This window comes from Neoarius graeffei, chromosome 4 (genome assembly GCF_027579695.1).
Source record: "Neoarius graeffei isolate fNeoGra1 chromosome 4, fNeoGra1.pri, whole genome shotgun sequence".
Taxonomy (NCBI): domain Eukaryota; kingdom Metazoa; phylum Chordata; class Actinopteri; order Siluriformes; family Ariidae; genus Neoarius; species Neoarius graeffei.
This window is the reverse complement of record NC_083572.1, coordinates 15334035-15348202: the sequence shown is the minus strand read 5'-3', so window position 1 is coordinate 15348202 and position 14168 is coordinate 15334035. Positions and strand designations below refer to the sequence as shown.

General features: G+C 40.9%; 1 protein-coding gene across 2 annotated transcripts in view; it reads left to right on the top strand.

Annotated features, from left to right (window-relative positions):
* prkcaa (protein kinase C, alpha, a) overlaps positions 1-14168 on the top strand; it is a 517863-nt gene that overhangs the window by 378392 nt on the left and 125303 nt on the right. Inside the window, exons 11-14 of one of the 2 annotated variants that reach the window (XM_060918930.1) lie at positions 2667-2758; positions 6363-6425; positions 11683-11821; positions 12307-12435. In XM_060918930.1, coding sequence (XP_060774913.1) covers positions 2667-2758; positions 6363-6425; positions 11683-11821; positions 12307-12420 — 408 coding nt within the window. In that variant the 3' untranslated portion in view covers positions 12421-12435. Of the gene's footprint in view, positions 1-2666; positions 2759-6362; positions 6426-11682; positions 11822-12306; positions 12436-14168 lie in introns of those variants that run through there. The other variant, XM_060918929.1, reaches the window with a different exon arrangement.

Genomic DNA, 14168 nt, shown 5'->3' with positions numbered 1-14168 from the left:
TGGTGTGAAGAAATCAACTGTGGGAGCAATTATTAGAAAATGGAAGACATACAAGACCACTGATAATCTCCCTCGTTCTGGGGCTCCACGCAAGATCTCACCCCGTGGGGTCAAAATGATCACAAGAACGGTGAGCAAAAATCCCAGAACCACACGGGGGGACCTAGTGAATGACCTGCAGAGAGCTGGGACCAAAGTAACAAAGGCTACTGTCAGTAACACACTACGCCGCCAGGGACTCAAATCCTGCAGTGCCAGACATGTCCCCCTGCTTAAGCCAGTACATGTCCAGGCCCGTCTGAAGTTTGCTAGAGAGCATTTGGATGATTCAGAAGAGGATTGGGAGAATGTCATTGTGGCAGCGGGGGCGTGGTCAAGCGCCGGTCTGTGACAGGAGGGCGGAGCCAGGGAAGGTGAGTGGCAGAATCGCTACACCTGACAGTGATTAACCTGTGTTTTGTGTGTTTTCCCAGTAACCGCTCCCTATTTAAGGAGGCAGAGAGAGAGCAGGGCGGCACGGTGGTGTAGTGGTTAGCGCTGTCGCCTCACAGCAAGAAGGTCCTGGGTTCGAGCCCCGGGGCCGGCGAGGGCCTTTCTGTGTGGAGTTTGCATGTTCTCCCCGTGTCTGCGTGGGTTTCCTCCGGGTGCTCCGGTTTCCCCCACAGTCCAAAGACATGGAGGTTAGGTTAACTGGTGACTCTAAATTGACCGTAGGTGTGAATGTGAGTGTGAATGGTTGTCTGTGTCTATGTGTCAGCCCTGTGATGACCTGGCGACTTGTCCAGGGTGTACCCCGCCTTTCGCCCGTAGTCAGCTGGGATAGGCTCCAGCTTGCCTGCGACCCTGTAGAAGGATAAAGCGGCTAGAGATGATGAGATGAGATGAGAGAGAGAGCAGAGGGAGCGCAACCCGGGACCAGAACGCAGAGAGTGTGTGTGTGTGTGTGCTTACGCAGCAGACTAGAAACTGGCGATTGAAACTGAAAAGTTGTTGAATAAAAAGCCTTCTCTGCCGTTAAAGCGTTGTCCTACCGTCCTCTGTGCTCCACCCACACTTTGTAAGCGCTACAGTCATATGGTCAGATGAAACCAAAATAGAACTTTTTGGTAAAAACTCAACTTGTGTTTGGAGGAGAAAGAATGCCGAGTTGCATCCAAAGAACACCATACCTACTGTGAAGCATGGGGGTGGAGACATCATGCTTTGGGGCTGTTTTTCTGCAAAGGGACCAGGACGACTGATCCGTGTAAAGGAAAGAATGAATGGGGCCATGTATCGTGAGATTTTGAGTGAAAACCTCCTTCCATCAGCAAGGGCATTGAAGATGAAACGTGGCTGGGTCTTTCAGCATGAAAATGATCCCAAACACACCGCCCGGGCAACGAAGGAGTGGCTTCATAAGAAGCATTTCAAGGTCCTGGAGTGGCCTAGCCAGTATCCAGATCTCAACCCCATAGAAAATCTTTAGAGGGAGTTGAAAGTCTGTGTTGCCCAGCGACAGCCCCAAAACATCACTGCTCTAGAGGAGATCTGCATGGAGGAATCGGCCAAAATACCAGCAACAGTGTGTGAAAACCTTGTGAAGACTTACAGAAAACGTCTGACCTCTGTCATTGCCAACAAAGGGTATATAACAAAGTATTGAGATGAACTTTTGTTATTGACCAAATACTTATTTTCCACCATAATTTGCAAATAAATTCTTTAAAAATCAGACAGTGTGATTTTCTGGATTTTTTTTCTCATTTTGTCTCTCATAGTTGAGGTGTACCTATGATGAAAATTACAGGCCTCTCTCAACTTTTTAAGTGGAAGAACTTGCACAATTGGTGACTGACTAAATACTTTTTTGCCCCACTGCATTGCAACATTATCGTTAGTTCAAAAAGCACAGACAACTTCATTGCAAGCTTTCTCTTGGAATAAAACATTTACAGACCTCAGTATGCTTCCGCGGGTTGGACGGCAAGTTTTTGTAGGCCGTGATGTGGTTCGTTTTAGGCAAATAAAGCAAACATTTAAAACAACGAATCTTCTGTGATTTTCTGATAGGCTGTCTCAGTGTCACCTGCGAAAAAAACAATCACGTTTTATAAAAGAAAAGGAAAAAAACATCCACTTTCAAAGCTGTTTCATGGTAACGAGGACCTTGATAGAAATGTATTGGAGTGAAAAGTACGATATTTGTCTTTCAAATGTAATGAAGTTAAAGTCATAAGTTTCCCAAAAAAATAAAAAAATACTCAAGCAAAGTACAGATACTCAAAAGTGTACTTAAGTACAGTACTCAAGTAAATGTACTTCATTACTGTCCACCTCTACTTCATACTTATGTCAACATGGCTCGCTTCCATAAATTGACAAACAATGAGTTGGCTTCTTCAATTGAAAGTAAAAACAGTGAAAACACATTGCGCAAACTTTATAATCAGTATTTTTTTTTAAATCATTTGAATGATAATACAATTCTTGAACTTGTTTTTTGCAAAATATCATGATTTGTTAGTGTCTGCCTTTGGCATCGGCAAATAATTGCTTGCTCGCCACGAACAAATCATCATATTTTGTTCAACCTCATCCAATAATTGCTTAATGCTCAGCCAAGCCTTCACTGCCACAGCGATAGATGAAGATGACTCCCTCTTCTTTTCTCTTTCTCGTTTCAGGACCGTCTGTATTTTGTGATGGAGTACGTGAATGGTGGTGACCTCATGTATCACATTCAGCAAGTTGGCAAATTTAAGGAACCTCAGGCAGTGTAAGCTGTGTGCATGTTTGATTTACTGATCTTATTTACACCTGCATGTAAACCTGTGTACTGCATATAATATGCAAATCACTTGAACTTTGAATGATTCCTCATGTCCAGTTCTATGTAAAAGATTATTGCTGTATAAAAAGACAGAATGTTGCATGGCCTCTTTTTATTCATATCACCCAAACGAAGGACACTTTCCAAGAAGATGGATGTTTAGCTTGTTTAATAATATCCATATCGTCCATGATAACTGGATGGCTCCCACGGAGGTCCATACTCGTCTGATACAGTAATTACTGAATGTGCTTAAATGTATCTACAATTGTCAAAATAACCTCTAACTAAAAAGTGACTCGACCTTCTGAATGATCAGAATAGCACTGCCTTCTTAAAGGTATACTGCTTTTCAGATTTTTCAAGTTTAGGTCATCAAAAGAATTTTCCCTGACACCCAATTATTTTTGTTTAATGGACCGAAAGCTACTGAATTCGAATCACAGACTTCCAATTGTATTAGTTTTTTTAAATAGGACAATTAATGAATGGCCCTAAATTTTCCGCTATTTTTTCCTGCTTCACCATGATCCAATTCAAGATACTATGTCATGCATCACGTGGTGGGCTTTCCCTGTTCGTGCAAGGCATTGTGGGATACAAATTTGAAACAGGAGAGAAAAATGGAGGACGTGAGTGTGTGAATGAAACGTGAAAGACTGACTATCGTAACGGAAAGCGAGAAGAAAAGACGTTATGTTATATACGAAGGAAAGGAAACACAGGACCAAACTAATAAATATCGGCGGTCAGCGAGCACCTCGGTGTGATCAGCTGTTCGTTTATTGACAAAATTATGTAACTGTCAGTGCACGGTCAAGGTAAACCTGCGCATGCACACACACACGCACTTCCTCTGTCTGCTTGACTGCACAAAGCGAGCAAATTCCTGCACATTATTTGCTCAGGAATCCTCTCAAATTACAACCCTGATTCCAAAAAAGTTGGGACAAAGTACAAATTGTAAATAAAAACAGAATGCAATGATGTGGAAGTTTCACAATTCCATATTTTATTCAGAATAGAACATAGATGACATATCAAATGCTTAAACTGAGAAAATGTATCATTTAAAGAGAAAAATTAGGTGATTTTAAATTTCATGACAACAACACATCTCAAAAAAGTTGGGACAAGGCCATGTTTACCACTGTGAGACATCCCCTTTTCTCTTTACAACAGTCTGTAAATGTCTGGGGACTGAGGAGACAAGTTGCTCAAGTTTAGGGATAGGAATGTTAACCCATTCTTGTCTAATGTAGGATTCTAGTTGCTCACCTGTCTTAAGTCTTTTTTGTCATACCTTCCATTTTATGATGCGCCAAATGTTTTCTGTGGGTGAAAGATCTGGACTGCAGGCTGGCCAGTTCAGTACCCGGACCCTTCTTCTACGCAGCCATGATGCTGTAATTGATGCAGTATGTGGTTTGGCATTGTCATGTTGGAAAATGCAAGGTCTTCCCTGAAAGAGACGTCGTCTGGATGGGAGCATATGTTGCTCTAGAACCTGGATATACCTTTCAGCATTGATGGTGTCTTTCCAGATGTGTAAGCTGCCCATGCCACACGCACTAATGCAACCCAATACCATCAGAGATGCAGGCTTCTGAACTGAGCGCTGATAACAACTTGGGTCGTCTTTCTCCTCTTTAGTCCGAATGACACGGCGTCCCTGATTTCCATAAAGAACTTCAAATTTTGATCCGTCTGACCACAGAACAGTTTTCCACTTTGCCACAGTCCATTTTAAATGAGCCTTGGCCCAGAGAAGACGTCTGCGCTTCTGGATCATGTTTAGATACGGCTTCTTCTTTGAAGTATAGAGTTTTAGCTGGCAACGGCGGATGGCACGGTGAATTGTGTTCACAGATAATGTTCTCTGGAAATATTCCTGAGCCCATTTTGTGATTTCCAATACAGAAGCATGCCTGTATGTGATGCAGTGCCGTCTAAGGACCCGAAGATCACGGGCACCCAGTATGGTTTTCCGGCCTTGACCCTTACGTACAGAGATTTTTCCAGATTCTCTGAATCTTTTGATGATATTATGCACTGTAGATGATGATATGTTCAAACTCTTTGCAATTTTACACTGTCGAACTCCTTTCTGATATTGCTCCACTATTTGTCGGCGCAGAATTAGGGGGATTGGTGATCCTCTTCCCATCTTTACTTCTGAGAGCCGCTGCCACTCCAAGATGCTCTTTTTATACCCAGTCATGTTAATGACCTATTGCCAATTGACCTAATGAGTTGCAATTTGATCCTCCAGCTGTTCCTTTTTTGTACCTTTAACTTTTCCAGCCTCTTATTGCCCCTGTCCCAACTTTTTTGAGATGTGTTGCTGTCATGAAATTTCAAATGAGCCAATATTTGGCATGAAATTTCAAAATGTCTCACTTTCGACATTTGATATTTTGTCTATGTTCGATTGTGAATACAATATCAGTTTTTGAGATTTGTAAATTATTGCATTCCGTTTTTATTTACAATTTGTACTTTGTCCCAACTTTTTTGGAATCGGGGTTGTAAATAACTTCCCAGCCACAGAATGGCCCGATATTTTGTGAGATATTACAGAAATAAACATATATCGCAATGACCAAATTTCAGCGGGAACTCAATTTCACTGATTTTATGAAATCAAAAGGCCGTCTAGCTTTAAGATATTGCTGTTTAAACAGTATCCTTCTCACAGATCAAACAAAAATAATTGAGAAAAAAGCCATTAAAGGAAAAACTTTAAATCTTTCTGGAATTCATGAGCTGCTTGCTCTCATATCGTAAATAAACATTAAATGAGTGCTTTATGAAAGGCAGGTGGACTTGAAAAACAGAAGTTTTATACGTATGGCCTATAAACCTAAAGTGCCTTTTCAGAGTGCTAAAAACTTTGGCTCTTGCAAATTTCTGATTCAAGTTGTTCCAGAAAAATAAATAATATTTCTCAATTTTAAACACTCACTGCTGAATATCCAATAATAAATATTTCTTGATTACCTCAGCCAAGTTTGTTGGAGAACGTTATATTTTTGTCTTTCTTTGGTTGTTTGTCTGTTTCCAGTGTAACTCAAAAAGTAGTGAACAGATTTTGATGAAATTTTGAGGAAAGATGGGCCGTGGGTCAAGGAACAATTGAGTAGATTTTGATGCAAATCCGAATATGGGCCTTGGTGGAGGTATGCGCCATACCAAGTGCCCTTCTAGTTTAACAAGATGTAAACGACATCTTTGTTGGATTTTGCATGCTCATATTTGAATGTCTTTAACATGTCTTTGTCTCATCAATAGTCTAATCACAACCGGTTAAAATAATTTCAGTTTAGTGTCTGCATTTTGCCTCAGTTGCCCAGTGTCTTTACCAAGCAAGCCATGCGTAAGAATTATTTCTTGAAACAGGGAATTTTTTGTATTTTAAGTCCTGTCATAGAGCCGGCTGATTGGCCAAGATTACCTCATTTGCATAACATGGTTTGCAGAAAAGCTGTGGATGATTGTCACCTGTCGGCATGAACAGAATGAGGTAACAGTGTTGTGTCTGTCATTACAGGTTTTACGCAGCAGAGATCGCTATCGGGCTGTTCTTCCTGCACAAGAAGGGAATAATATACAGGTGACAAAGCAGGCACATGTATTTTTATGTTTTTTTTTTCCTTTCAAAGTGCATTAAGTCACAATGTTTCAAATACAAGCTGCATTTTGGTGTGTGTGTGTGTGAATAAAGAATGCATGATTTAATTCAGGGGCGTAGCTGGGGGGTCCTGAGGTGCCTGTGCCCCCCCCCCTTTGTCAGACCATACATTTTTTCAACAGCCGCATAAGAATATTAGAAAAGTGCCCACTGTAGTTTTTCTAAAAAAATTTTTTTAAACTAGATTGTCACCTCAGCCTCATTAGGGTTTCTATAACCTTGTATGGACTTCCTGTGGTTTGGGCGCAAAAACCCAGTTCTGTGCAAGTGCAACACGATCGCACTAGAAAGCATGGCCAAGCTGCCAGTATAGCTGCAGTCTTTTTAGTTGCGAATTACAAGTATTTCCTCTTGTCTTAATAATTCGCCATGTCAAAACAAGCGAAACCTTCCTCCTTCTTTCGACGTGAAGCAATTTATTATATTTTTTTCCATCAAAGTTGCATTTTGTGGCTTCGAAGCTAAGTTTTAGTGTGTCGTTTCTAGAACACGACATCAAGAAAACATATGGCAGAGCGATCGACATTGACGAGATCTTTGCCGTTCGTTATCCACGACGCCTTTTACTGCACTGCAAAAAATGATCTCTTGTTGAGAGAAAATATCTTTAATATGGGTGAATTTATCTATTATTTCTTATTAGAAGTTTACTAGAACTCAAATATAAGATGATTTAGCTTACTTTGAGACGTTTTTACTCATTTCAAGCCTTAAATTTTCTTATTCTATTGGCAGATAATTTTGCTCATTTTAAGCATTCAGTTCTAGAAAGAAGCAAAATTATCTGCCAAATAGAGTAAGAAAATTTAAGGCTTGAAATTTAGTAAAAACGTCTCAAAGTAAGCTAAATAATCTTATATTTGAGTACTAGTAAACTTCTAATAAGAAATAATAGATAAATTCACCCATATTAAAGATATTTTCTCTCAACAAGAGATCATTTTTTGCAGTGTGAGAAACATTTTGGCCGACGAGCAGTAAGACAACAAGAATAGAGAGATCTGAATCGGTTGACTAGGGTAAGATGTCGAGCCGCTATCCATACACTGCCGGATAAAGCTGATTTGGCCTAATCATTATCCGACATCTCAAGAGCTCGCAACATGAGATGAAAGAATGATGCAAAGACTGTGTTATTTTCTCCAATGTGTTTTTTCACTTACAAACCTGCAGGTATGTACTCAGTCAGTGTGTGACACCCCCCCCCCTGAAAAATCCTAGCTACGCCTCTGTAAATACTTCCTGCCACCAGATCCAGTACTATTTACTGTTTAACTCTAACTCAAAGTTCCTGTGCCGTATTTGTGGCAGTAAGGCATCTCTAGCTCTAGTGCCCTTATCTCCAGGTGTGTGTGTGTGTGTGTGTGTGTGTGTGTGTGTGTGTGTGTGTGCGTGTGAGTTCACCCGATCTCATCTGATCTGTGTCTCCTGCTGTTCCAGCTGTTCTGCTCATTTCAGTTCTCTTTAATTCCCATCTGCTCAGTAGACCTAGGGAAACAGAGCATGCATACACACCCTGTTACACACAGACATCAGCAAATATATGACCGTCTGTCTTTATATGGCCAGAGAGAGAGGGATTGATGAAACCTTTTAGCAGATGCACATGGATGGATGTCCTCTATGCACTCTTTTTTTTTTTAAACTAAAGGCATAATTTAATTACTTCTTTTTTTTTTTTTACAGCAGCAGTACGGTATACGCCGTCAAAGCCAGGAAGAGAGTCCAGATATTTCAACTCGCAATTATTCAAAAGCTCACATGAGACGCGAAGGCAGGATTGCCGAATGGAATTTAAGGAATAAAATGTCCATAATCATTTCTCTTGGTGTTAACAATCACGAGACAATGTGACAGGATTTCGGAGGGGAATTTAATAATGAATCTACATTGTCATAAACGTAACGAGTAATAATAGATTTTCATAATCTTTACTGCTAATGTTAGCTCGTTAACAGTCATGAGACAGTCTGAGAGGATTATTGAGAGGAATTTAACTCAATAATAAATAAAACATCATTTTAGCTGCTTTGGTCATTAGCTGTATGAGACAGACTGGCAGGATTTCTGCAAGTATTTTTGTCAAGTTATTAATAATATTCACTGCTTAGGCTAGCTAATTAGCTATCACGAGGTCGCCCGACGGGATTTCTGAGAGGATTCTGTAAGTTATTCATAAATTTTCATATCATCACTGCCAATGCTAACTAGTTAGCTATCGTGAGACAGTCTCGCACAGTATTTTTCACAGGATTTTAAGCCATGTTCATAAATTTTTCATCTTCATAGCTATAATTGGCTGCCATGAGAGAGCCGGATCGGATTTCGGAGAGGATTTTAAAGTCATATTCATAAATTTTCATTATTGAACATTGCAAATACTAGCTAGTTAGCCAACATAAGCAAGTCTGACAGGATTTCTGAGAGGAATCGAACCAAATACTCATGAATTTCCAGTATTTTTCACTTTCACCGTTTGATAGCATGTAACAGTCTGACTGGATTTCTGAGAGGATTTTAACGCAGTAATAAATTTTCATCATTTTAACCGCTTTTGGTCATAAGTTAGCTGTATGAGACAGGCTGACAGGAGTTCTGCAAGTATGTTTGTAAAGTTATTAATAATATTCATACGTATCACTGCTTAGGCTAGCTAATTAGCTATCAAAAGGTAGTCTGATGGGATTTCTGAGAGGATTCTATGAGTTATTCATGAATTTTCATAATCACTGGCTAATGCTAACTAGTTAGCTATCATGAGACTGCCAGTCAGGATTTCTGAGAGGATTCTCAAGTTATATTCATAAATTTTCATACTTGAACACTGCAAATATGCGCTAGTTTGCTAAAACGAGGCAGTCTGGCAGGATTTCTGAGAGGAATTTAACATGAATTTCCACCATTTTCACTGCTACTGGTAGCATCTGAGTGTTTGACTGGATTTCTGAGATGAATTTAATTCAATAATAATTTCGATCATTTCAGCTGCTATTGGTCATTAGTTAGCTGTATGAGACAGACTGACAGGATTTCTGCAAGTATTTTTGTCAAGTTTTTAATAATATTCATAATTATTTTTTTCGCGGCCCGGTTTCCATCAGCGCTCTGATTGGCTGGCGAGCGAGTCCGTATCCTATGATACGGACCCCGGTTACGGACCTCTGGCGACTCGCTCGTTCACAACAACAAACATGGTAGCATTTTTTTTGTCAACATTTATCTTTTTTCTGAAATAAGATTTATTTATAAGATTTTTATCAAAAACCTTATCAATTTTTGCCAGCATTTCTCAGGAGAATATCATTAATTTTACAGCATGGATAGCGATAACGACGGTCTTCACGGCAAAAGCGAGTTTTACTACCCTGAGGAAGAAGAAATAAAAGAAGACATTTCAGGAGAAAGCTAAAAACCTGTAACTGTTGCTAACGCCGAGCAAAAACATGTCTGAATCCTGAATGACTCAGTTTTGTATAAATAGGAGACTACATAGGCGGCAAAATTTAGTTTTTTTCCTGCCATGGAAGTGCACTTGTATACCGAGGAGGAAGCAATTTGCATTACAGCTGTGAATGAGGATTCAAAATGGCGGCTCGGCTCGGTTTTCCCTTTCGGGCGCTCTCGTTTTCTGTTAGAATTTGGTAAAGAAAAAAGAAATATATTATTTACCAGCTTAAGGTCGGTCCGTATGGTGAAATACCGTGACCTCGGCCTTTAATACTGACCTCGGCCCAGAGGGCCTCGCTCAGTACTTTCAAGACCTCGGTCACGGTATTTCACGATACGGACCTCCCAGCTGGAAATAACATATATGTATCACTGCTTAGGCTAGCTAATTAGCTGTCTGACGGGATTTCTGAGAGGATTCTATGAGTTATTCATAAATGTTTGTAATCGCTGGCTAATGCTAACTAGTTAGCTATAATGAGACAGACTGACAGGATGTCTGGGAGTATTATTTGTGAAGTTATTTATACATTTTCATAACCATCATTGCTAATGCTAACTAGTTAGTTATCACGAGACAGTCTGACAGGATTTTTCAGAGGCATTTAAGTCTCATCTCATCTCTGGAACCCGGACCTTCTTGCTGTGAGGCGACAGCGCTAACCACTACACCACCGTGCCGCCCAAGTCATATTCATAAAGTTTCATAATTGTCACTGCTAATGCGAGGTAGTTTGCCATCATGGGACAGTGACAGGATTACCGAGAATAATTTGAAGTCATATTCATAAATTTCCATAACCTTTCCTGGTCATGCTGGCTAATGATCTATAATGAGACGATCTGGGATGTTTCCTGAGAGGACTTACTGTAAGTCATGTTCATAAATTTGGCGGCACGGTGATGTAGTGGTTAGCGCAGTTAACCTAACCTGCATGTCTTTGGACTGTGGGGGAAACCGGAGCACCCGGAGGAAACCCACGCGGACACGGGGAGAACATGCAAACTCCACACAGAAAGGCCCTTGCCGGCCACGGGGCTGGAACCCGGACCTTCTTGCTGTGAGGCGACAGCGCTAACCACTACACCACCGTGCCGCCCAAGTCATATTCATAAAGTTTCATAATTGTCACTGCTAATGCGAGGTAGTTTGCTATCATGGGACAGTGACAGGATTACCGAGAATAATTTGAAGTCATATTCATAAATTTCCATAACCTTTCCTGGTCATGCTGGCTAATGATCTATAATGAGACGATCTGGGATGTTTCCTGAGAGGACTTACTGTAAGTCATGTTCATAAATTTGGCGGCACGGTGATGTAGTGGTTAGCGCTGTCTCCTCACAGCAAGAAGGTCCGGGTTCGAGCCCCGTTGCTGGCAAGGGCCTTTCTGTGCGGAGTTTGCATGTTCTCCCCGTGTCCGCGTGGGTTTCCTCCGGGTGCTCCGGTTTCCCCCACAGTCCAAAGACATGCAGCTTAGGTTAACTGGTGACTCTAAATTGACCGTAGGTGTGAATGTGAGTGTGAATGGTTGTCTGTGTCTATGTGTCAGCCCTGTGATGACCTGGCGACTTGTCCAGGGTGTACCCCGCCTTTCGCCCGTAGTCAGCTGGGATAGGCTCCAGCTTGCCTGCGACCCTGTAGAACAGGATGAGATGAGAGATGAGCTGTGCTGCCCAGTTGTGATATTGCTGTGTGTAAAAGACTCTGTATGTGTGTGTGTTCTTTCAGAGACCTGAAGCTAGACAACGTGATGCTGGATGCTGAGGGGCACATCAAGATTGCAGACTTTGGCATGTGTAAGGAGAACATATATGATGGGGTAACAACGCGTACATTCTGTGGGACACCCGACTACATCGCCCCAGAGGTGAGGGACTGAGGGGTCGCACTGAGGGCTCTTTAGTACTGTGTGTCTAATAATCACTGCCATCTTCTAGGTATTTGGGTGAATGAGTGGTGTGTATAAGCGAGTGATGTGAGTGAATAATAAAGGAAGGACTGAGTGAATGCGTTACGAGCTTGAGTGAGCAAGTGAACGACTTTTAGAGAAATACAATTGTGAATGAGTGAGCAAGCAAATAAGTCAGCGATGAGAGGAAGTGATGCCAGTGTGTGAAATGAGTGAGGATTGAGTAAGCGACTCATGAGTGAGTGAATGAACAAGTGACTGAGTGAGCAAGTGAGGGAGGGAGGGAGGGAGGGAGGGAGGGAGGGAGTGAATGAATGAACGAGTCAACAAATGAGTAAGTGAGTGAATGGCTGAGAAATTGAACAAGTAAATTAAGAAGATACTGAAGGAAAGAATGAAGGAATGAGCAAGCAAATTAGCTGCCTTTGTTTTTTCACCCTCAGATGCCTCTCCGTGCAGGGGTGCAGATCCGATGTCAGGACTGGGGGGGGGACACAAAAGTGATTTTTTTTTTTTTTTTTTTTTGCCCGTATGCAACTCATACCATGCAACCATAAATCACAACTTCATAGAGGCTCGCCACATCATTCAAAAAGTACTGCACAGGGAATCATTTGTCTGAAAATACATTTGTTTGTACAATTTTGAATAATTAGGGGATTTTTATTAGGGGGGACAATTCATGTTTTTCAGAAATTGGGGGGTCATGTCCCCCCTGTCCCCCCCGGGATCTCCACCCATGTCTCCGTGGTGATCTCAAATGTTTGCTTCTGCACATACAGTATTCTCTCTCTCTCTCACACACACACACACACACACACACACACACACACACACACACACACACACACACGCCTCTGGCATTGTGCTTCAGGTTAATCATAATGAAGTCAACTGAAGATTATTTGATTTGCTATATTTATTTATTTACTGTCAATCTCACTGGAGGTGATGTGGCCTCTGTGACTTTGGAGGTTAATTTGTTCTTGTACTGTACATAAGTATGCCTGTGTTGTGATCTAGAGAAGAGGTTTATGGGTAACTTGATAACAGAGGCTCGCAGATCCAATCACATTTATATCAGAGAGCATGCAAACATCCTTCTGGCTCTTCGTCTCTGAATGATGTATGTTTCATCGTTCCCAACTATGTTTTTGTGGTTGTTTTTGTCCAGCACCCTTCATCACAGTGATGTACAGAAATCTACATTCATCCACTCCTATACTGTCCTGAGTGGTATGATCCAGAACTGTCGTATGTTGTTAGTGTGACAGGACGCAAACACGCTTAATTTGCTGCTCTGTGTTGCCTTCTAGCCGTATGAGCCGTATGGAATTTTGGGTAAGGGGACGAGAAAGAAACATGAAGGCGGTTGGTTTGTATTTCTATACCGGTATATCTCTGGATCTCACACACACACACACACACACACACACACATCTATGCATGCTCAGGTCCTGTGTTTCCAGTTTCCCTGAGGATGCATTTTAAGTGAAAAGTCTAATCCTGACATGGTTTGGTATGGATTTGAAAAGATGTGGTTTCAGCAATTTTCACTCATGCATTCCGGACTGGACAACTTTTTTTTTTTTTTTCTCTCTAGCTGGTGTTGTGTCCTCTGTAGGTTATAGGTTCAGTGTTAATCCAACAACCCTAAAACAGATGTGTTTTATTAAGAGAGTAGAGAGCCATGGTGAGCTGTACTGTACTTTATTATTGTTATTGTTAGATGTCTTATCTTAAAATAAAACGAACATTTTTCTTTCCCTGGTTTCTGTTTCCCCAAACTGGATATCCGGATAGCAGGGTTTGGTATGTTTTCAATACCCACGGTCAGTAATAGCTGTTTGTCCCTTCATGTAATTTGTACTTTGACTTGAAAGTGTAATATATATTTAATCTACAGTATTTACATAGTTGTAGTTTCTCCTCCAAAGGCATTTAAAAGCTAGTTATCAAGAAAGTAATCCACTTTTTTTCACATTTTTATACCTGCTGTACAACCCCGATTCCAAAAAAGTTGGGACAAAGTACAAATTGTAAATAAAAACGGAATGCAATAATTTACAAATCTCATAAACTGATATTGTATTCACAATAGAACATAGACAACATATCAAATGTCGAAAGTGAGACATTTTGAAATTTCATGCCAAATATTGGCTCATTTGAAATTTCATGACAGCAACACATCTCAAAAAAGTTGGGACAGGGGCAATAAGAGGCTGGAAAAGTTAAAGGTACAAAAAAGGAACAGCTGGAGGATCAAATTGCAACTCATTAGGTCAATTGGCAATAGGTCATT